Here is a 22,509-nt window from a genome sequence, read left to right on the forward strand (position 1 = left end):
TTTGTCTTTGTTTTGTTTATGTGGGATCAGAAACAGAAAGTGTTTTGGTCAAGGAGAGTCAGCAAGAAGTTTTGCATTGCATTGATGAATTCTTGCATTGCAATAATAGTAAAAAAGAAGTCAAATGGTAATGATAGAGTCAATATTTCAGATTTTAATGACTTCTCCGAAAAGAGAAAAAAAAGGTTTTACTGTTTTAGTGACTCCTCTTGGTTTTTTTTTTTTTTTTTGGTAAGGTTCTTAATTCGTTGCTTCAGTTTCTTTCATAATTCGTTATGTTTTTTTGTTGGTAAGAAACTAATTTGTTACATAAGTTTAGCTTAACAATAATTTTTTATAAAACAGTTAGGCTGGTCAATTGACATAGGTGGTTAGCAAAGTGGCCAATTGAGATTCTCTATTAGAAAGATGCTCAGCACGTTGGTCAATTGAGATGATTCAAATGACAATACTCATTTAGAGAGAGAGACAACCAAACCCATTCACACTGAGATCAAACTCTTCATATAAAGAACCTGAATTCAATAGTTCTTATTTCCTAAAAGAAAGAAAGTGAAAATAAAGAGACTGTGAAACTGCTGTGATTTTTAAAGCCATTAGTCGGGAGCTCCTGCAGTTTTTTACACAAGAGAGCTTGAAATGAGAATTTTACTTTGAAAATGGATTGTCCATTGGGTCAAATTGACATTTTTGTTTTATGTAACCAACAGCCAAAATTCTCTCATGCGCATATTAGAGAGAATGACTGATGAACCATTACAATAACCTCTTAGGTACAGCTTTAATCTTTTAGTCAGTAAACAAAATAACAAAGAACCGAGTACTTGTTTCACTTGAATGCAAAGGCCAAAGGGGGCTAGGCTGGCCATACACAATGCAATGCACACTGGAAAGGTTTCTGAAAGGCATTTGAACTATATCTTCTTACTTTCAATCAAAAGCCATGCAGTGAAGGGTTTGTTTATACGCAAAATCTCACACCATATATTCATATATTCATATTTGTCTATCAGATTTTGGTCTCCACTTTTGTTGCTGCTGATCCTGACATGTCCGAGGAGGAGGCTTTTTAGTGGTTGACCTGTTGAAATGGCTATATGGGTTCTTCTGAAACTGAGGTTGCGCCTGTTAAGGGAGAATGCACCAGAGGGCAAGTTGATTGTCAGGGGCCATTATTGTTGGCTGGGGTTTGTGAATGTGAGCCCTCAGCCCTGTAACATTGTGGATGAGTTGCTTGACGGCGCTCAGAATTGTAAACCAGATTCCCAAAAGGTGGTCGTACAATTAAACGTAATGTTTGTGGTTGGACTAGTATAGCAAGAAGGGGATCCTGATAGGCTGAGATGGCAGGGGAACTGTGACTGGCTGAGATAAGCCTGCGGCGGCTCATCTCACATGCTTCGGATATCCTTGTCAATTCATTCATGATAACCCCCCTTGCAGTATTTTCTGGCCGCTCAAAAGGATCTTCAATCTACCCAAGCACCAATTCCAGTAACAAAATCAGTAGTGGTGACAGCAATACATATCTTTATCCATGAAGATACAGAGGGAGCAATACCAAAAATTATAAAACAGGTGTAGAGAGAGAGAGAGAGAGAGAGAGAGAGAGAGAGAGAGAGAGAGAGAGAGAGAGAGAGAGAGAGAGAGAGAGAGAGAGAGATGGAATTACAAATATGGCATAAGTTTGGGGCAACCATCTCATGTTGCTATTTACGGCTTCCCATTGTCCAGTATATGTGCAAATTCCTAACTCTGAGGCCCAAACAACAATGCCAGAAAACTGCAAGATTCACAATATGACCATCATCAAATAGAAAGGATGCCTAACCGGACATCCGAAGGAATGGGCAAGGCAAATTGTTTTGATGAGAAATACTTGATTACACGACTCTCAGGTTAAAAACATTAAATATATACAATTTAAAGTATGTTCCAAGGTAGAAAATACCTTCCTAAGGAATGAAATGAAAAGCGCAGACAAAGAACTACTGTTTTCTGGTCTCAATTTGTTTGCTTTCAACCTTCTTATATTAGCAGCACATGTTTCTAAAATAAGTCTTTCTGCATCAGCCCTCGAGCCTGCATAGCACAATCCGACATTTGTTGTCTAAAGTAATCAATTGATTGTTTAGATTAACAAATTCTTTTCAGATGTATTTTAGATATCTTTTTAAATATTCCAGACAAATTCTTATTAGAAGTACTAAGGACCTTTATATATATAGAATTTAACGTTTGTACCTGATCGAGCCTGCATACCTCATTCCGTTGAGCTATACATCAACTTAAACATGATGAGGTATAGCTTGTGGGACCCACCCCATATTGTAATTCGATGATCGAAACCATCTATTTTTTAAGTCTATATACAAGGATCATCCTTGCAAAAAATTAGATAAATCGGAAATCATTTAACCATTTGATTAAAGGGCCATCATTTCAAGTATTAATGGAATCCATATATTCGTCTATTTATTCTATCACAATTAGATGTCTTAATGATTTCCGATTTACCTAATTTTTTGTAAGGATGATCCTTGTATATCGACTTAAAAAATAGACGGCTTCGATCATCAAATTACAATACAGAATGGGTCCCACAAACCATACCTCATCATGTTTTTGATGAGATATACCTCAACGGAAGGGGCCACTATATATATATATAAACAACACATAACAGAAAGTGTGGTTTAAATACCTTGTATTTTACAATACCTATCGTAAAATAATGTCAAAGAGAAATGAATTACAGTAAAAACAAGAGAGAAGTAGATATCAGTTAACTTGAAAATCTCACTCCGATGGGTTATGTAGAACATCTACATATTTAACATGGTATATGAATCCTGTACACCGATTATACTTCTTTCTAACCATATGGGCCAATTATCAGTACATATCATTTCTCAGACCAGGCCTACTTCTAAGTAGGAAAAAGTCTAGGACAGTGAAAGTTGTAGAAAAAAAAAAAAAAAAACACTTGAGAGAAATTATAAGATTGAAATTATAATCTGGTTCCTCACCAACTAAGATTTTCTGTTTCAAGGGATGCTGCACAGGAAAGCTATCTGACACTACAATATTTCCAAGAAAAACCAGTACACCTTCAACTATGACATCAAAGGGTGAAGACTCCTCTCATATTGTACCTCCAAAGCATGATCACTTTCAGGAATTAGTGTAACAAGAACAACCTTCAGGGTCTTTCAGAACAACTTTTATTCAATATTTACCAACTTCACCAACAATGACTAATGAGTTACCAACTAGTAGAGAGAATGAGGTCATCTGTTTAAGATTAAAAATTTAAAGATGAAAAGTACCTATAAGATCATCAGTGAGATTTCCTGGATATATCTCTTTAAGAGGTGGGAAAATTGCAGGTTCACATGTCTGAAAAAAGATATTAAAAAATGAGAAAAATATTAAATTAAAGTTACGAACACATGCTACACAAAACTGAATCATACATATTGTAGTGCGCTGTTAGCACACTACTTCCAACAAACCAGGTCCATATCAACTATCATAGATAATGCTATAGTGCCAGCTGAAACAGTCTAAAGAATCCCCTCTTGAAACTAATTATCAGTCAACACCAGAAATGAAGACTCAAGATTACCTGAAAATGGAAGACCACAAGCAAACTGAGAGAGTATGAATTGAAACTCCCAGATTTTGCATTATTTATATTGTGTGCTTTCGCCCATTCTTTTACCTACAAAAGCTAGAAGAATATATCATATAGGAGCATTTTTCCTCTACAAATTATACTAATCTGCGACAAAACGTACCAGTAAAACCATATCACGGAAGCGCGTATCTATCTCAATGATCATGAACAACAGTTTGGACTTCATTTGGCCTGTCAGATTATAGACTGAAATATCGCAAGAGATGTTTTGGAGATTACTTTCAACCTTTAAAATGGGGACTCTTGCTCGGGGTATAAAGTCAAACATGCTCCACCCGCCTGAAAATCAATGTTTGTTATGAAATGAAAATTGGAGATGCTGTAATTAAAAAAACAAAAATCAAACTCCCAGAACACACACACAGGCTGCACGTTGCTTTCCACAACGAACCTACCTTTCTGTCTCATAGCTCTCATCACATCTCGTAGTAAACGTTGTTTCTGGTTTTTCCCACAAGATGAAATACATGAACCATTTGAAAACTCAATTGAAAGATCCAAGTCTCCCCACCGGGAAAAAAGATTAGACACAAATGATCCAAATGGCTCCACAGTTGCACCTGTTTTTATGCCAAATTGCCATCTACAGAGTTACTAAATTTTATTAAACGACGGGAAAAATTATCCCTCATTTAAAGAAGACGTATATGATTACATAAATGAAATGGCAGATATAAAAATAATAGTACTATAGGCACCAAAAGTTTTCCCACATTTTAGACACCAACTGATGTGGTAGTATTTGTTTCGTTGGGCTAGTAGTACTTCAAAAAAAAATTACTTCATTGAAGGTCAAGTTCATGTTTCTTTTTGGTCTATCAGGGACACAGAAGAAAGATAGTGAAGTAGGTGTCTCTATATAGCATTATAACTACATTCAGTCCTCAGTATGGCGTACTGAACTTGTCTCACTTTCCTTATCTGTCAAGAATCTTCTAAATTACCTTAAGCTTTAAGTCAAAACCAAAATTCTACTATTCTTTTCCTCATTAAGAACTGCAGTTCGTTAGGTATGTTTGAATGCAGGGGGCATTTACAATATATCAATTGATTCCTAGAAGTTATGAACAACAAAGAGCATTTTGTACTACATAAATATAGGATGAATAATTGAATACATAAATAAAAAGTAGAACCATGAAACTGTAACACAAATCACCTCTGAAACTTTCTATAGATTGAACAACTCCTCGTAACTCATTAATGATGCAAAACCTTGTTTCCCAATCCTCGGGCGTGGGTTTGACAACATGTAGTATTTCCTCGAGAGTATTCTCCAATGTACTTTGAGCACTCATTTTTCACGTCTGGTTAACATAAGACGATGTCAAAACCCCAGTGCAAAATGGCTTCCAGCACTAATAACATAAGCATAATACAAGGTAGAAGCAGTAAAGTCCCCGCAAGAAATGCTTACACCCTTTTTCAGTAAAGATCAATGTCATATGACACACAAAAGCAACATATAGCAGTTCATCAAACAGATCGTATAAGCCCTTTCGACAACTAACCATAATCTGAAATTTGAGAATTATTCAGAGCTAAAACTTGTACAATCCATATGTCAAGCTAAGTACTACAACAAAAACAAATTTCATTCAATCAGACAAACAATTAAATACAGATAACTAAATATTTTATGATTAGGCAATACTTTGACATAGAAATTTTGGTACCAAACCATAATCGTATGCAAAATCAAGCATCATATATCTTCAACAGAAGTAGAATCATCGAAAAATCAAATTTTTGACCGACCCCAGCTCCATAAACATCAAGAATGATAGTATTACCTTCTAAAAATGATCATATAACAAGGTCTAAATCAAGAGCAGCAATGCTTTCCCAAGTTTTCTAGGGTTTTGGTGTTTGTTCTGCTACATTGTCTTCTTTTCATCTATAAAGCAGAAAACTTTGTACAATCAATGCAATATATATACCTTGAACTTGAAGTAGTTTCAGACCCAAAAAAGAGCTAAAGTAGAACTGTAGCAGTGGACTGCTTTGCTTAGCCAGAAGGGTTTTCTTTCTTACCTGTATGCGACTTTTGAGGGCTTTTCTGATTGGTATAAGAGGCGGGAAAGCAAGAAGGTCAAAACAGAGTCATGGCTTTGCTTTGAAACCCGCCGAGTGGTGTGACTGTTCTTTGATCCATTGTGAGTTCTGGGGAATGGTGGAAGATATAGGGAAGGGTAAGACTGTAGAAAAAGGTGGAAACACCAGTGCTTGGAAAGTTGGAATTCACACAGAATTTTTTTTTTTTTTTAGTAGTTTATGTGGGATAACTTAATAAGAAAGTATTTGGATGTGACTGTAACAGTACTATTGTAATATTGATATGTAGCCTTTTTAATTTATATGTTGTAATATTGATAAACAATAAAGTTATACTTTTTAAGATATAATATTAATAAATATACATATATTATGATATCAATAAATTAATAATACATAACGTATTATAGTTACCTAAAAAATTAATTAATTTTGGGTTTTTTGTTAAGTTCAAAATGAAAAAAAAAAATCCTAATCGACTGGCCCACTTACAAAAATATGGGGACTAACAGGTCTACTTTAATGAGCCGAGCAATTGGCACTATCACCAAGCACTCAGTACAACTCACCAAGCGCTCGACATGGTCATTGAGTGCTAAACAAAATGTCATTGTCCACTCTGAAATTGCCACTGTCAGACTATAATAATCATTGTTACTGTGCGACAGTAACTATTTAAATTACAAAAGCATCCTATTAATTGCCACTATCAGACAATGACAATCAGTGTGACAATTGCAATTTGCACTTAAAAAAAAAACATCACCGAGCGCTCGGCGCCAAAAACACGAAACATAACATAACGTGGGCTTTATTTGTAAAAATTGACCTATTCAAATTTCAAATTTTTTAAATGAGTTTGTTTATCATTAAGAGCTATACAATGGACTTTAGAGTAATTTATTTTAAAATTTTGCATTAATTGATTTTTCATATATGTGCTTAACTAATAAGTAATAATATAGTAAAAAATACATAAGCAATAGTAGAGTCTATTTTTTAATTTTACTTGGATCAATCTATAACCAAGTTTTGTCAAATTTTTCCAATTTTTTTTTATCACATCCTTGATATAATTAAGTACTTACTGTTATTAGTGTATAATCACCATTTAGAATCTAAATGTCAAAATTTTATAGGTGAGTTCTATCATTATGAAATATAATGTGACTCATATTCATAGTTCATTATCTTTCTTTTTTTTCACATTGGAAAAATAGAAATGGTAGGTAGTTGGATCAATGTCAATGTATGGGTTACTAAACCGGGAATGGTAGGTAGTTTCTTTTCGCTTGGTTTTGGGCTTAGGCCCGCCAATGTACTAAAGAAAAGGGAAAGTAACGTATTTCTAGTAAGAGTATTTTTGTACCATAAGTATTGATGAAATACTATATATAAGAGTATTTCTGGTAAGAGTATTTTTAATCAAATATAGATTGCTTAATGGTTTTCAATTTGTCTACTTTTTTGCAAAAATAATTTTTAAATTGAGATTTTTATATTAAACGGTTAGAATTGTTGAAATACTCGATGTAGTGGGCTCCATGAGGTATCATTTAAATAAAATTATTTGAAGAATTCTTAATTTTATGAAGTATCTTTTAGATGATGAAGCTAAAGTGCAGCTGAAACAATCTAAAGAATCCCCTCTTGAAACTACTTTCCATTTAACACCAGAAATGAAGATTTAAGATTACCTGAAAATGGAAGACCACAAGCAAACTGAGAGAGTATGAATTGAAAGTCCCAAATCTTGAGTTATTTATATGATGTGCTCTCGCCCATTCCTTTACCTACAAAGGAATATATCATATAGGAACACTTGTCCTGTATATATTATTCTAATCTGCAATGATAATGTACCAGTAAAACTATATATATCGCGGAAGCGCGCATCTTTCTCATTGATCACAAGAGATGTTTGGGAGATTACTTTCAAATAAAACAAATGAAAACATTAATGCACTAAGGTTCCTGGAGATGATTCAACCCCCAACCCCTACCCACCCCCAAAAAAAAAAAAAAAAAAAAAACAGGGAAAAGGAAGATCTTCTCAAGGATATATGCTTAAGTAATGACGCATGAACAAAATGTAAGACCTTTTACTGTCTTGAACCATAAGGTATTGGTCTTCTAATCACATTAGGATTAAAAGGTTTTAGTGTTGATTAGGAACTCATATCAGCTAGTGTTTTAGCTCTTATATGCCATCAATTCTCGACTGCAATACAAAGAGCATGAGGATTCATATTACTTGGTGGATTGGGATTACCTATTGGTATGCAATAAGGTCACTCAAGTGTTCCTTGATGGGAACAACACTTGAGGTGATGCATTATAAATAGAGGTCCCTTCTTGATCGATAGAATAAGGCATTCAAAACCCCATCTAGAATAAGAGTTGAGAGTATCGGATCAAGGACAAGAACGCTATTGCAGTGTTCTTATTTTTGGTTACTAGTGCTGCACTTGTTTTCTATATTACTGCATATTTGCGATTTCGGATTGAGTAAGATGGCAGAGCAAGGTGAGCGTTTAAATGCATATAACTCATGTTAAGTATTACCGACCACAGGTCCACAAACATCATGAATGAGAGTGCTACCATCCAGAACGACAAAGCAGAAAACTTTATATAATAAACAACAAATGAAATACACGCACATATATATATACCTTGAGCTTAAAGTAGAAGTGTAGAAGTGGTCTGCTTTGTTTAGTGAGGACATAGAAATCCCGCTGAGTACATCAATTGTGGGTTTTTGGGAGTGGTGGAAGAAAGGAAAGTGCCCAAGTCAAGTGGTCAAACTATAGAAACCAAACTACCAACGTATGGGAATTCACAGAGAATTTTGTCATTGTTTTGTTTATGTGGGATCAGAAACAGAAAGTATTTTGGTCAAGGAGAGTCAGCAAGAAGTTTTGCATTGCATTGATGAATTCTTGCATTGCAATAATAGTAAAAAAGAAGTCAAATAGTAATGAATAATGATAGAGTCAATATTTCAGATTTTAATGACTTCTCGGAAAAGGAAAAGAAAAAAAAGGTTTTAGTGACTCCTCTTGGTTTTTTTTTTTTTTTTTTGGTAAGGTTCTTAATTCGTTGCTTCAGTTTCTTTCATAATTCGTTATGTTTTTTTTGTTGGTAAGAAACTAATTTGTTACATAAGTTTAGCTAAACAATAATTTGTATAAAACAGTTAGGCTGGTCAATTGACATAGGTGGTTGGCAAAGTGGCCAATTGAGATTGTCTAAATAATGTTGAGGAATTTTGGATTGATTTGCGACCAACTTTTGTTATTCACTCACACATGAGTTTATTAGAAAGATGCTCAGCAAGTTGGTAAATTGAGATGATTCAAATGACAATACTCATTTAGAGAGAGACAACCAAACCCATTCACACTGAGATCACACTTTTCATATACAGAACCTGAATTCAATAGTTCTTATTTCCTAAAAGAAAGAAAGTGAAAATAGAGAGATTGTGAAACTGTTGTGATTTTTAAAGCCATTAGTTGGGATCTCTTGCAGTTTTTTACACAAGAGCGTGGAATGAGAATTTTCAGTTGAAAATAAGTTGCCCATTGGGTCAAATTGACATTTTTGTTTTATGTAAACCAACAGCCAAAATTCTCTTGTGCGCATAATAGAGAGAATGATGAACCATTACGATAACCTCTTAGGTACAGCTTTAATCTTTTAGTCAGGAAACAAAATAACAAACTGAGTACTTGTTTCACTTGAATGCAAAGGCCAAAGGGGGCTAGGCTGGCCAGCATACACAATGCAATACACACTGGAAAGGTTTCTGAAAGGCAGGACCCATTTGAACTATATCTTCTTACTTTCAATCAAAAGCCATGCAGTGAAGGGTTTGTTTATATGCAAAATCTCACATCATATTTGTCTATCAGATTTTGGTCTCCACTTTTGTTGCTGCTGATCCTGATATGTCTGGGGAGGAGGCTTTTTAGTGGTTGAACTGTTGAAATGGCTATATGGGTTCTTCTGAAACTGAGGTTGCGCCTGTAAGGGAGAATGAACCAGAGGGCGAGTTGATTGTCGGGGGCCATTATTGTTGGCTGGGGTTTGTGAATGTGAGCCCTCAGCCCTGTACCATTGTGTTTGAGTTGCTTGACGGCGCTCAGAATTGTGAACCAGATTCCCAAAAGGTGGCCTTACAATAAAACGTAATGTTTGTGGTTGGACTAGTGTAGCAAGAAGGGGATCCTGATAGGCTGAGATGGCAGGGGAACTGTGACTGGCTGAGATAAGCCTGCGGCGGCTCATCTCAAATGCTTCAGATATCCTTGTCAATTCATTCTTACTAACCCCCCTTGCAGTATTTTCTGGCTGCTCAAAAGGATCTTCAATCTACCCAAGCACCAATTCCAGTAACAAAATCAGTAGTGGTGACAGCAATACATATCTTTATCCATGAAGATACAGAGGGAGCAACACCAAAAATTATAAAAACAGGTGTAGAGAGAGAGAGAGAGAGAGAGAGAGATGGAATTACAAATATGGCATAAGTTTGGGGCAACCATCTCATGTTGCTTTTTATGGCTTCCCATTTTCCAGTATATGTGCAAATTCCTAACTCTGAGGCCCTCACATCAATGCCAGAAAACTGCAAGATTCACAATATGACCATCATCAAATAGAAAGGATGCCTAACCGGACATCCGAAGGAATGGGTGAGGCAAATTGTTTTGGTGAGGAATACTTGATTACACGACTCTCAGGTTAAAAACATTAAATATATACAATTTAAAGTATGTTCCAAGGTAGAAAATACCTTCCCAAGGAATGAAATGAAAAGCTCAGACAAAGAACTTATATTTTGTGGTCTCAATTTGTTTGCTTTGAACCTTCTCATATTAGCAGCACATGTTTCTAAAATAAGTCTTTCTGCATCAGCCCTCGAGCCTGCATAGCACAATCAGACATTTGTTGTCTAAAGTAATCAAATGATTGTTTAGATTAACAAATACTTTTCAGATGTATTTTCTGCATCAGCCCTCGAGCCTGCATAGCACAATCAGACATTTGTTGTCTAAAGTAATCAATTGATTGTTTAGATTAACAAATCTTTTCATATGTATTTTAGATATCTTTTTATATATTCCAGACAAATTCTTATCAGAAGAACTAAGGACCTTTATATATATATATATATATATATATATATATATATATATATAAACAACACAAACAGAAAGTGTGGTTTAAATACCTTCTATTTTACAATACCTATTGTAAAATAATTTCAAAGAGTAATGAATTACAGTAAAAACAAGAGAGAAGTAGATATCAGTTAACTCGAAAACCTCACTCCTATGGGTTATGTAGAACATCTACATATTTAACATGGTAAATGAATCCTGTACACCGATTATACTTCTTTCTAACCATATGGGCCAATTATCAATACATATCATTTCTCAGACCAGGCCTACTTCTAAGTAGGAAAAAGTCTAGGACAGTGAAAGTAGTAGAAAAAAAACACTTGAGAGAAATTATAAGATTGAAATTATAATCTGGTTCCTCACCAACTAAGATTTTCTGTTTCAAGGGATGCTGCACAAGAAAGCTATCTGACACTACAATATTTCCAAGAAATAACCAGTACACCTTCAACTATGACATTAAAGGGTGAAGACTCCTCTCATATTGTACCTCCAAAGCATGATCACTTTCAGGAATTAGTGTAACAAACACAACCTTCAGGGTCTTTCAGAACAACTTTTATTCAATATTTACCAATTTCACCAACAATGACTAATGAGTTACCAATTAGTAGAGAGAATGAGTCATCTGTATAAGATTAAAAATTTAAAGATGAAAAGTACCTTTAAGATCATCAGTGAGATTTCCTGGATATATATCTTTGAGAGGTGGTAAAATTGCAGGTGCACATGTCTGAAAAAAGATTTTAAAAAATGAGAAAAATATTAAATTAAAGTTAGGAACACATGCTACACAAAACTGAATCATATATATTGTAGTGCGCTTTTAGTACTCTAGTTCCAACAAACCAGGTCCATATCAACTATCATAGATAATGCTAAAGCGCCAGCTGAAACAGTCTAAAGAATCCCCCTCTTGAAACTAATTATCAGTCAACACCAGAAATGAAGACTTAAGATTACCTGAAAATGGAAGACCACAAGCAAACTGAGAGAGTATGAATTGAAACTCCCAGATTTTGCATTATTTATATTGTGTGCTTTTGCCCATTCTTTTACCTACAAAAGCTAGAAGAATATATCATATAGGAGCACTTTTCCTCTACAAATTATACTAATCTGCGACAAAACGTACCAGTAAAACCATATCACGGAAGCGCGTATCTATCTCAATGATCATGAACAACAGTTTGGACTTCATTTGGCCTGTCAGATTATCGACTGAAATATCGCAAGAGATGTTTTGGAGATTACTTTCAACCTTTAAAATGGGGACTCTTGCTTGGGGTATAAAGTGAAACCTGCTCCACCCACCTGAAAATCAATGTTCGTTATGAAATGAAAATTGGAGATGCTGTAATTAAAAAAAAAAAATCAAACTCCCTGAACACACACACAGGCTGCATGTTGCTTTCCACAACAAACCTACCTTTCTGTCTCATAGTTCTCATCACATCGCGTAGTAAACGTTGTTTCTGTTTTTTCCCACAAGATGAAATACATGAACCATTTGAAAACTCAATTGAAAGATCCAAGTCTCCCCACCGAGAAAAAAGATTAGACACAAATGATCCAAATGGCTCCACAGTTGCACCTGTTTTTATGCCAAATTGCCATCTACATAGTTACTAAACTTTATTAACCGACAGGAAAAATTATCCCTCATTTAAAGAAGACATATATGATTAAATAAATGAAATGGCAGAAATAAAAATAATAGTACTATAGGCACCAAAAGTTTTCCCACATTTTAGACACCAACTGATGTGGTAGATGACCTCTAATTATCTCAGTTGTTAAAATTAAATGGAATTCAATATGGGACCAAATATGTAAATAAGACATTGTCACATCAATTAGTATCCAAATTTTAGAATTTGTTTCGTTGGGCTAGTAGTATTTAAAAAAAAAATGACTTCATTAAAGGTCAAGTTCATGTTTCTTTTTGGTATATCAGGGACACAGAAGAAAGATAGTGAAGTGGGTGTCTCTATAACTACATTCAGTCCTCAGTATGGCATACTGAACTTGTCTCACTTTCCCTTATCTGTCAAGAATCTTCTAAATTACCTTAAGCTTTAAGTCAAAACCAAAATTCTACTATTCTTTTCCTCATTAAGAACTGCAGTTCGTTAGGTATGTTTAAATGCAGGGGGCATTTACAATATATCAATTGATACCTAGAAGTTATGAACAACAAAGAGCACTTTTGGACTACATAAATATAGGATGAATACATAAATAAAAAGTAAAACCATGAAACCGTAACACAAATCACCTCTGAAACTTTCTATAGATTGAACAACTACTCGTAACTCGTTAATGATGCGAAACCTTGTTTCCCAATCCTCAGGCGTGGGTTTGACAACATGTAGTATTTCCTTGAGAGTATTCTCCAATGTACTTTGAGCACTCATTTTTCACCTCTGGTTAACACAAGACAATGTCAAAACCCCAGTGCAAAATGGCTTCCCGCACTAATAACATAATCATAATACAAGGTAGAAGCAGTAAAGTCCCCGCAAGAGATGCTTACACCCTTTTTCAGTAAAGATCAATGTCATATGACTCACAAAAGCAACATATAGCATTTCATCAAACAGATCGTATAAGCCCTTTCGACAATTAACCATAATCTGAAATTTGAGAATTATTCAGAGCTATAACTTGTACAATCCATATATCAAGCTAAGTACTACAACAAAAACAAATTTCATTCAATTAGACAAACAATTAAATACGGATAACTAAATATTTTACGATTAGGCAATAATTTGACATAGAAATTTTGGTACCAAACCATAATCGTATGCAAAATCAAGCATCATATATCTTCAACAGAAGTAGAATCATCGAAAAATCAAATGTTTGACTGACCCCAGCTCCATAAACATCAAGAATGATAGTATTACCATCCAAAATTGATCATATAACAAGGTCTAAATCAAGAGCAGCAATGCTTTCCCAAGTTTTCTAGGGTTTTGGTGTTTGTTCTGCTACATTGTCTTCTTTTCATCTATAAAGCAGAAAACTTTGTACAATCAATGCAATATATATACCTTGAACTTGAAGTAGTTTCAGACCCAAAAAAGGAGCTAAAGTAGAACTGTAGCAGTGGACTGCTTTGCTTAGCCAGAAGGGTTTTCTTTCTTACCTGTATGCGACTTTTGAGGGCTTTTCTGATTGGTATAAGAGGCGGGAAAGCAAGAAGGTCAAAACAGAGTCATGGCTTTGCTTTGAAACCCGCCGAGTGGAGTGGCGGGCGGTTCTTTGATCCATTGAGTTTTGGGGAATGGTGGAAGATATAGGGAAGGGTAAGACTAGAAAAAGGTGGAAAAACCGAGGCTTGAAATTCACACATAACTTTTATTATTTTTTGGGTTAATTATAGTTTAGTACCTCAAGTTTGTTTTAAATTTCAATTTAGTACCTCATGTTTAAAATCTTACAATATTATACCTCATCTTTTCAATTTGTTGCAATGTCATACCTCCGTCCGTCAGTATGACTGTTAAAAGAACTGTTAAAAACTGATGTGACACATACATGACACTCCTACAATGATGACTAGATGTCACATGATTTGATAACAGGCCATGTCATGCCACGTGGCATAAAAAATAATTAAAAATCTAAAAACATGGCACATCATGCCACATAATTAGTTTTAAATTTTTAGATTTTAAATTATTTTTTATGCCACTTAGCATGACGTGTCATGTTGTCATACTACATGACATCTAGTCAGTATTGTGGGAGTGTCACATCAGTATTTAACATATTTCTTAACAATCATACTGACGAAAGTATGACATTGCAACAAATTAGAAATATGAGATATGACATTGCAAGATTTTAAACATGAGGTACTAAATTGAAATTTGAAGCAAACTTGAGGTACTAAACTGAAATTAACCATTTTTGTTGTTGTTGTTGTTGTTGTTTATATAAGAAAGTATTTTCGATGTGACTGTAACACTACTATTGTAATATTTACACGTAGTATTTTTAATTCATGTGTTATAAAATTGATAGATAATAAAGTTGTACTTGTTAAGATTGAAGCGGCTTTTTTTATTACGCAAATACTAATATTTTGACAAACGTAATTAGTTTAATAGATAATGAAAAGTAAATTTATAAAAATTAATTAAGAAGAGATATACGGCAATTAATTAAGGAGAGATAGGTGAAAAACCAATTCTCATGGGCGGGAAAGTAAATTTAAAAAATAAATAACTGACCATTAAATTTAAGCCGAAATAGAGTCTAAATGTCAAAATTTTATACGTGAGTTTTATCATTATGAAATATATGGTCAATAATGTGACTTTATTCATAGTTCATTATCTTTTTTTCTCATATTGGAAATATAGAAATCTAGAGTTACCCTAATTCTAATTCTTAACTAATTATCCCACCTACCATTCATAGTTTATTCTTTTATTCAAAAGATAGGGATAATGTTTGATGTATAGAGGGTCAAATTTATCCTATAAAGAAAAAAAAAAATTAGCATATGGAAAGGATATCTTTTTGGGCTGAATACAAAAGAGATAGTTGGATCAATGTCAATGTAGGGTTTCTAAACCCGGAATGGTAGGTAGTTTCTTTTCGCTTGGTTTTGGGCTTAGGCCCGCTAATGTACTAAAGAAAAGGGAAAGTAACGTATTTCTAATAAGAGTATTTTTGTACCATAATGTTTCAAACCATTATCCTTTTATGTATAATCAGTTATGTACTTTTTATTTGCTAAAATAAATATCCAAATTATGGTAGGTAAATTAAGTTCTTGATCTTTTAACTTCACTCCAAGTCCAAGTAACCGAGTAATAATGCTTCTCTGTCTCAAAATTAATATATTTCTATTGTAAGTGCAATATTTGATCGCATATTTCATTTCATTTTTAAATCGCTTGTGTGAGAATTCACAATTTAGATAACTTCTTATTTTCATTAAAGTTTAAATTGTCAATAAATAGGGTGACTAATAATATATATTAAAGGCATACCAATTTTCATGTGCAACCTCACCTGACACCTAGCCAATTAAAAAAAAAAAAAAAAGGGGAAAAGGAAAGATTCGAAATCAGAATCTCATTTATAGTTTTCAGCAGCATGTTTTTTATGGCATTTGTGAGACATTGTGGATATGGTTTTATTAGAACATATACTTTCTCTACTAATTGAGAATCAGACCTGGTTCTTTTTCTCAATCATCTAAAAATAATATACCTAATTTACAGAAGATGATAATTATTAAATTATTAGCTTCCTCTTGTTTTCCTTGTTTTCCTTGTTTATCTGAGATATAATTTGCAGGTTAATCTTGCTTGTTTTAATGTTCTTAGCTCTATGACTATCATCTATCTGTTGAGTTCCAAACATTGCATGTGACGTCATTTGAGGAACCTATGCACTGCCGTCTACAAATGACAAATTCATTGCCCCTTTCCATAACAATCCACGTTTCGGATTGAATTGTTATATAAAATTATAATATAGAAATATATATAATTATATAAAGACATCTTTTATTGAGAGATTCTTCATTTAAGGCTAAATAAGAAATTTTTTTTGGGGTTCACTTCATATTGTATTTTGATGATCAGAACTATCTATATTTTAGGTCTTCGTTGAAAGATTGTCTTTACAAAAAATTAGCTAAATCGAAAATTATTTACCCGTTTGATTAAATGGTCATCATTTTAATTACTTATCAAAAATAATTTATTCATCTATTATTCTATTTATTTGATCATATTTAGAGATCTTAATGGTTTCTAATTTGTCTATTTTTTTACAAAGTCTTTAAATAGAGATCTACAAATTAAATAGTTAAAATACTATATGTAATGAATGTATTCCTTAAATAAAATTATTTGAATAATCTTTAAATGAAAAGGAACTTATATATATATAATATAATATAATATTCAGGACATGGTTTTGGCTAAACCAGCTTGAATAGAAGTTTCCAAGTATCAAGCTTCTGACTTAGCTTCTAGCACTGACGTGGTCTTCAACAGAATTTTGTTTTTTATTTTTTAATTTCTAAGTAACTTTATACATCTAACTTTTAATTTCAATGGAATTTGGATTCAACATTGATACACCTTATAAAATTATAATAATACATGGTACACTTTATTTTTTTAAATATGGCTAATTACAAAGTACCCCTTTCAGGTTTATTGCTATTTTCAATCTCTCCCATAAGGTTTCAATTTTTTCAATATAATACATATAGTTTTCAATTTAAGTCAATGTCACTTATTGCCAAACTTTCGTTAAGTTGACCGTTTAGTCAACCATTAAGCAGTAACATGGTATGCATAAAATCTATTTGTTTTTATGTAGAAACCTAATTGGCACTATATAAACTATATATAATAAGCATTTTTTGAGAAACAAAAATCTTTTAAAAGGAAAAAAAATAAAAATTATAAAAACTAAAGAAACAAAAATACCTAAAAGTTTTCCATTGCAGACACCCACACCACCTCTACGCCCAACCCCCTCCTCCCCCTTGATCCTCATTCTTCTCCACCCACCCACACTCCCTCAAGAGTTCCTCTTCACATCTCATCCACCCACCTTATATGAATGGAACCGTACAACCCACCTAGAACAGTTCCACCAGGGCTCGTGAACCCAACCCACCACCACCACCCACTCTGAAACCTTCACCGACAACGCCACAATTGTCGCACCAAAGTCCAATGAAGTGTTGATTTAGCCACACTAACTTAAATTGAAAACTACATATCATACATTGAAAAAATTGAAACCTTATGGGGGGGATTGAAAATGGAGGCAAACTTGGGAGGGGTACTTTGTAATTAGCCCTTAAAAAAATGTATTTGATCAAAAGAGGGACATAAATGTGACCCATGCTTACAAAATTAGCTCAAACACCTCTATCAGATGCTAGCAAATAAGAGTATAAGACACAACCTTCAGTATTTAATCACCTGACCAATTAATTGAATCATGAATTTTTATAATTTTGCAGTTGACAACACCGACCATTGAATCATGAATTATTCTGGAAATGATCGAGTCACATAATTAGTAATTATAAATAAATAAAAAAAGATGTATAATGATTGTATTAAGAATGCTCTAAAATTAGTTAGTAAGTTAATACAAACTTAATCACCATGTTGGACCCACTGTACAATGTAATCTTAAAATTCGAACAGTCCAGTTTTTAGGTCCTACTTTAAATATCATCATTGTAAAAAATCTCCAAAATCAAAAGTCATTTAGCCATTTGATTATAACAACAACTATTTATATGCTTTTATCGAAAACATTGATCGTTTATTTATTTGATTTCAATTAGATGACTAAATGATTTATGATTTAGTTGATTTTTTGCAATGATGATTTTTGAAGTAAGGCCTAAATAATTGGTAGTTCGGATTATAAAATTAGTTATGTGGTGAGTGAGCCCAAAAAAATGATTAGTTTCATATTAATTTGCTAATCAGTTAATTTTAAAGCACTTCTCATAATTATATATATACAAGATTTTCTTCTTAAAAGGAAAAAGCTTGATGGGGTGATGTATCGCCATATCAATCAAAACTCTCAATTATGCAGCCAGCAGGCATGGTTATGCCTAGCCATACCAAGAAATATACCCATATTTGGTCCAATATCAGCCAAGAAAGGCATATACATGGCCGACCATTGAAGGATTTTTTTTCCTTTCAAGTCTTGCTGTTTGTATCATCATATAATGTGTTATAACATTTCTTTAGTTGAGGTTGTGAAATCCACACAAGTCTTGCTGTTTGTATCATCATATAATGTGTTATAACATTTCTTTAGTAAATCCACATGTGTGTTTCACATTAAAACTCATATCATCTAACATAGAGAGCGAGTAATATTATTAGGACCTTTTTAACTAATCATCATTCTAATAGGAGTGAGAAATATCTATATGGAATCCACACATATGGGTACAAGACATAATATACTTAATTAAGATAATACACTAATTTTATTATTTTTCAGATGCACCCTTCAAATGCTGTGGGACCAAATGGGAACAAGATTATTCAGTGAAAAAAAGAGATCCTTCTCTAGAGGATCTTTGTATTGCTTCCTAAGTTAATAAACTTCCTTTTCATTTCAGTTTTTTTTTTTTTTTTTAAAGATACAAAAATTTTATTTTTTTATTTTTCATTTGCATTTAGGCTATTTAGCAAAGATGATTGAACTACTTGAACCCAAAAAGAGATATTAAAGAGCACTAAAGTGTAGAGGTCCTTTTTTCTCTTCTTCCTTAATTTTCAGGATCCATTTGTGGGGGTGCCCATGGGCCATGGCATTCAACATCAAAATCTAAGTAAATCTAGTCCAGCGCAAAGATGGTGATGCCACAGGACCAACAACCAAGATCAAAGGCAACGTGGCAGCAGCCTATTGAATGTGTTGGGTGAGCCCACCCCCTCCCCCCACATAGATGTTTGTTGTCTGGGAATAAAAATCGAGTGGTGGAACCCTCAAAATCTGCCCACTCATGACTCTTTTTTTTTTTTTTGGGCAAAGGCCACTCATGACTCAGCTGCTGAAAGAGAGCCTACTGCCTACATAGGCTACATTTATGATTTATTGATTTATCCAACCACGGCCATTCAGCTGCTGAAAGGGAACCAACATCTATCCAACCACCGCGGCATAGCCTCCTCCTCCAACACAACAAAACTCTATCCTCATTGCAACTTTCACGCCAGTGGATGCAATCCCACCACCAATTTCTAATGTGCACAACATCGATCACCAAACATATACTAATGAATGAATTTAAGCTTCTTTAATTACCTTGACATTAGTTTTATCACAAATTATAACACTTTGGAATTTAAGGTTCTTTAATTATATTGACGTTAGCTTTGTCTTAGGTCCAAACGTATAGGATTCCCTCACGGTGGTAATCTGAGGTCAAACAATAGGATTATGATATAGGTTGAGGCTGGCATAATTGAATTTCAAAGGTATGTGCTCCACAAGCATTGGATCCTTGTCCAGTTGTCTCAATTCCCATTGAATATATTATACTAGGCATCCTATCTGGGATTTTTGGTGCCAAAATTCAACTACTTAATTATTGATTGGGCCAAAATCTACAATTGGAAGGAGGTTCAAAATAAGCTTATAATGATCATTCACAGCCAAATTGAATAAGAACCCATTTATATTCTACGCAAACTGATCGCATTTCGAATCAAGGGTACAATTAAACAAGAAAGGAATAAACCAACTCTATTGTACAATTATATTCACTATGTAGTTCGTATACCACATTTCTGCAAACTTCTGCAGACCTGTGGAGATTTTGAAATCATAAAAAAAAAATAAAACCTGAAAATGGCCCTAAATCCCTTAAAACTTGTTAAGGAGAGAAAATGTCCAGCTTACAGCTAAAAATTAACAACCGAAAGCTACTCTTTGTTTTTCCTTTGTGACTATGTTGGCTAATTAGTATTTTGTAGCATCGTTTAGATAAAAACGACAACGGATTATTATGATCTCTCCACTCTCCTCAAATCGACCACCACAACGCTGACATTGTCCGTACTCTGCCTAGCCAAGGCCAACTTGGTCAGCAAAATGGAGGCGTCCGAGCACGCCTTGTCGGAGCTCTCGGCCGCCGAAGCGGCCCTCAACGCCGTCGCCTCGCTGCCCGAGGACTCGGGCTGGGAGGGCCGCTTCTGTGCCCGCATGCACATGCGAACCACTCCGCAAGCCGTGTCGTTCGACACGACATCCCAGAGGCCGTCGCTCGCCAAAATAAGACACTCGTCCTCCGCCGTCCGATCCATTACCGTCACCTCCGGTTCCGATATCACGTAAGGTTTCAGATAGTTGTCACCGATGGCTCTCGACATGGCTAGGACACCCAGGACTCTCGGACCGTCCCAGTATATCACGCGCCCTCCCGCGGCTTCGATTCGAACCAGCTCGTCGGGTCGATCCGGCTGCAAAAATTTAAAAAGAGATACACGCACGTTAGCGAAAGTGTAGAGAACGCGCAATCATAGAGCATCTTTAAGTTCATTGGACTTGTAGATCTCCAAAAAAACACGACAATTTAATCGTTTTTTACTTCCTGAGTTCCGTTTGTTTCTTAAGAAAAGACAGGCTAGACTGCTAGACAGCTCACCTTATGGTCGGAGGAGAGAGGCACGGCGACGCCGTTTCGGCAAAGCACGGCTCGGGAATCGCCGCAATTTGAGACGATGATCTTCTCCGGAGTGACAAGAGCAACAACGGCGGTAGATCCAACGGCGTCGCACTGCGGAGTCTGAAGCTCGCATCTGCAATTCGGGCTTTGAACACCGTGATTCGAGTCCAGGACCTCCTCGTCCATTCTCGCAAAGCTGCGCTCCAACGTGTCCTTCCACTGTACGGACGAGCCCTCGCCTTCGACCTCTTCTTTTACGATCTCGTGCAGGCGGTCCTTACACTTCAAAGCAACCTAAACAAACCGAAACATAATTCAAAATCAGAATCCAAAGAAATAAAAGGTTGAACCGAATCGGTTGGCTAAAATTAAAAGAAATAATAGTTGAATTGTATGGTGGACTTACATGAGAGCAACCGTGTCCGTCGAACACACCATAGAAGTGGAGTCCATTAGAGTCTGAACTCTCCGTCTGACAAAGCGAAGGGTGAATCGAAACGGCGTCTTCCATGTCTCTTCTCCTTCCACACACCGACGTCATACCGAACCGAGGGTTCTCCTGCACCGGCACCGCTTCGTTTTCCACACCATCTCCTTGTATAGTTACTGTATCATCATCATCCAAACGCACCGTCGCGTTAGGCTTTGATTCTTTGTGTTCCTCTTTCACTGTATTCATTTCCAAGCTTTCCACTGCGTTTTGACACACGCGAGATGAAGAACGGTACAGATCGAGCTTCTGGCGCTTCCTGCCGTTCTCCACCGTCGATGGTTGTACGGCCATGTCAGCTATATACTTAATCTGAGGCAACAACTCCAATCTCCTCCTCCTCGAAGTCGAAGTCCGTGAGCTCGATTCAATCGAAGCCGGCGACTCACCTTCTCCTACAACTCCGCAGCAAATCCCAGCCATTGATGAGAATAAAAAAAATACTTTCTCTGTTACTCGGCGATCTTGAGCTCTCAAATCTCTTCGATCTCTCAGGCTATGAAGGATATAAATTTCTCGCAATAAAATCAAAGTGCGCTTTCTAAGCAGAGGCTGAAGATCATTAAAATGGCTTTGCACCGAAGCTTTTCTAATGCTTCAGAAAAGCGCCACCTCACCACCCTCCCAACAATTTCACCTGGGGGCCACCAACCTAATCACGGGCAGCCTGCCCGTCACCATCACGGGCAGAAGGATCCGACATCGTACAGTTGGTATGACGTCGAACTACAGAATACCAAGGAGTGCCATATCCACCGTCCATCCGATCACTACCCTTTCTCTCTCATCCTGATATATGAACACGTGCTTTTACCTTTTCGATACGTATACGTGGCCTAATCCCTATTGGACACGCTAGGTGCGTATGGTG

The 22,509-nt window shown here is 35.3% G+C and overlaps 3 protein-coding genes across 6 annotated transcripts; all 3 read right to left on the reverse strand.

The window, feature by feature from the left end:
- Nucleotides 1–672: 672 nt before the first annotated feature.
- Nucleotides 673–5,941, reverse strand: LOC147289957 (protein HESO1-like). Its single transcript, XM_086236926.1, has 10 exons — nucleotides 5,735–5,941; nucleotides 5,494–5,597; nucleotides 4,860–5,007; nucleotides 4,096–4,260; nucleotides 3,801–3,979; nucleotides 3,629–3,724; nucleotides 3,330–3,399; nucleotides 1,952–2,082; nucleotides 1,673–1,783; nucleotides 673–1,474 (listed from the first exon to the last, which is right to left on the reverse strand). The coding sequence occupies exons 3-10, from the start codon at nucleotides 4,996–4,998 to the stop codon at nucleotides 1,163–1,165; spliced, it is 1,203 nt and encodes a 400-aa protein (XP_086093052.1). The 5' UTR covers nucleotides 4,999–5,007; nucleotides 5,494–5,597; nucleotides 5,735–5,941; the 3' UTR covers nucleotides 673–1,162.
- A 3,440-nt stretch (nucleotides 5,942–9,381) lies between these two features.
- Nucleotides 9,382–14,235, reverse strand: LOC147289958 (protein HESO1-like). Of its 4 annotated transcripts, XM_086236852.1 has the most exons (10): nucleotides 14,102–14,235; nucleotides 13,860–13,963; nucleotides 13,226–13,373; nucleotides 12,377–12,541; nucleotides 12,083–12,261; nucleotides 11,911–12,006; nucleotides 11,611–11,680; nucleotides 10,557–10,687; nucleotides 10,278–10,388; nucleotides 9,382–10,132 (listed from the first exon to the last, which is right to left on the reverse strand). In XM_086236852.1, the coding sequence occupies exons 3-10, from the start codon at nucleotides 13,362–13,364 to the stop codon at nucleotides 9,656–9,658; spliced, it is 1,368 nt and encodes a 455-aa protein (XP_086092978.1). In that variant the 5' UTR covers nucleotides 13,365–13,373; nucleotides 13,860–13,963; nucleotides 14,102–14,235; the 3' UTR covers nucleotides 9,382–9,655. The 4 variants fall into 4 exon arrangements, with proteins under 4 accessions (XP_086092978.1, XP_086092980.1, XP_086092979.1 ...); XM_086236854.1 differs by lacking the exon at nucleotides 13,860–13,963 and having other exon boundaries at nucleotides 14,102–14,219; XM_086236853.1 differs by lacking the exon at nucleotides 13,860–13,963 and having other exon boundaries at nucleotides 14,007–14,216.
- Nucleotides 14,236–20,140: 5,905 nt separating this feature from the next.
- On the reverse strand, nucleotides 20,141–22,201 carry LOC147289959 (protein phosphatase 2C 37-like). Its single transcript, XM_086235308.1, has 3 exons — nucleotides 21,555–22,201; nucleotides 21,128–21,442; nucleotides 20,141–20,942 (listed from the first exon to the last, which is right to left on the reverse strand). The coding sequence occupies exons 1-3, from the start codon at nucleotides 22,059–22,061 to the stop codon at nucleotides 20,487–20,489; spliced, it is 1,278 nt and encodes a 425-aa protein (XP_086091434.1). The 5' UTR covers nucleotides 22,062–22,201; the 3' UTR covers nucleotides 20,141–20,486.
- Between the last annotated feature and the right edge of the window lie 308 nt (nucleotides 22,202–22,509).

The sequence above is a fragment of the Dryas octopetala genome, chromosome 3 (assembly GCF_963921425.1).
Source record: "Dryas octopetala chromosome 3, drDryOcto1.1, whole genome shotgun sequence".
Lineage (NCBI taxonomy): Eukaryota > Viridiplantae > Streptophyta > Magnoliopsida > Rosales > Rosaceae > Dryas > Dryas octopetala.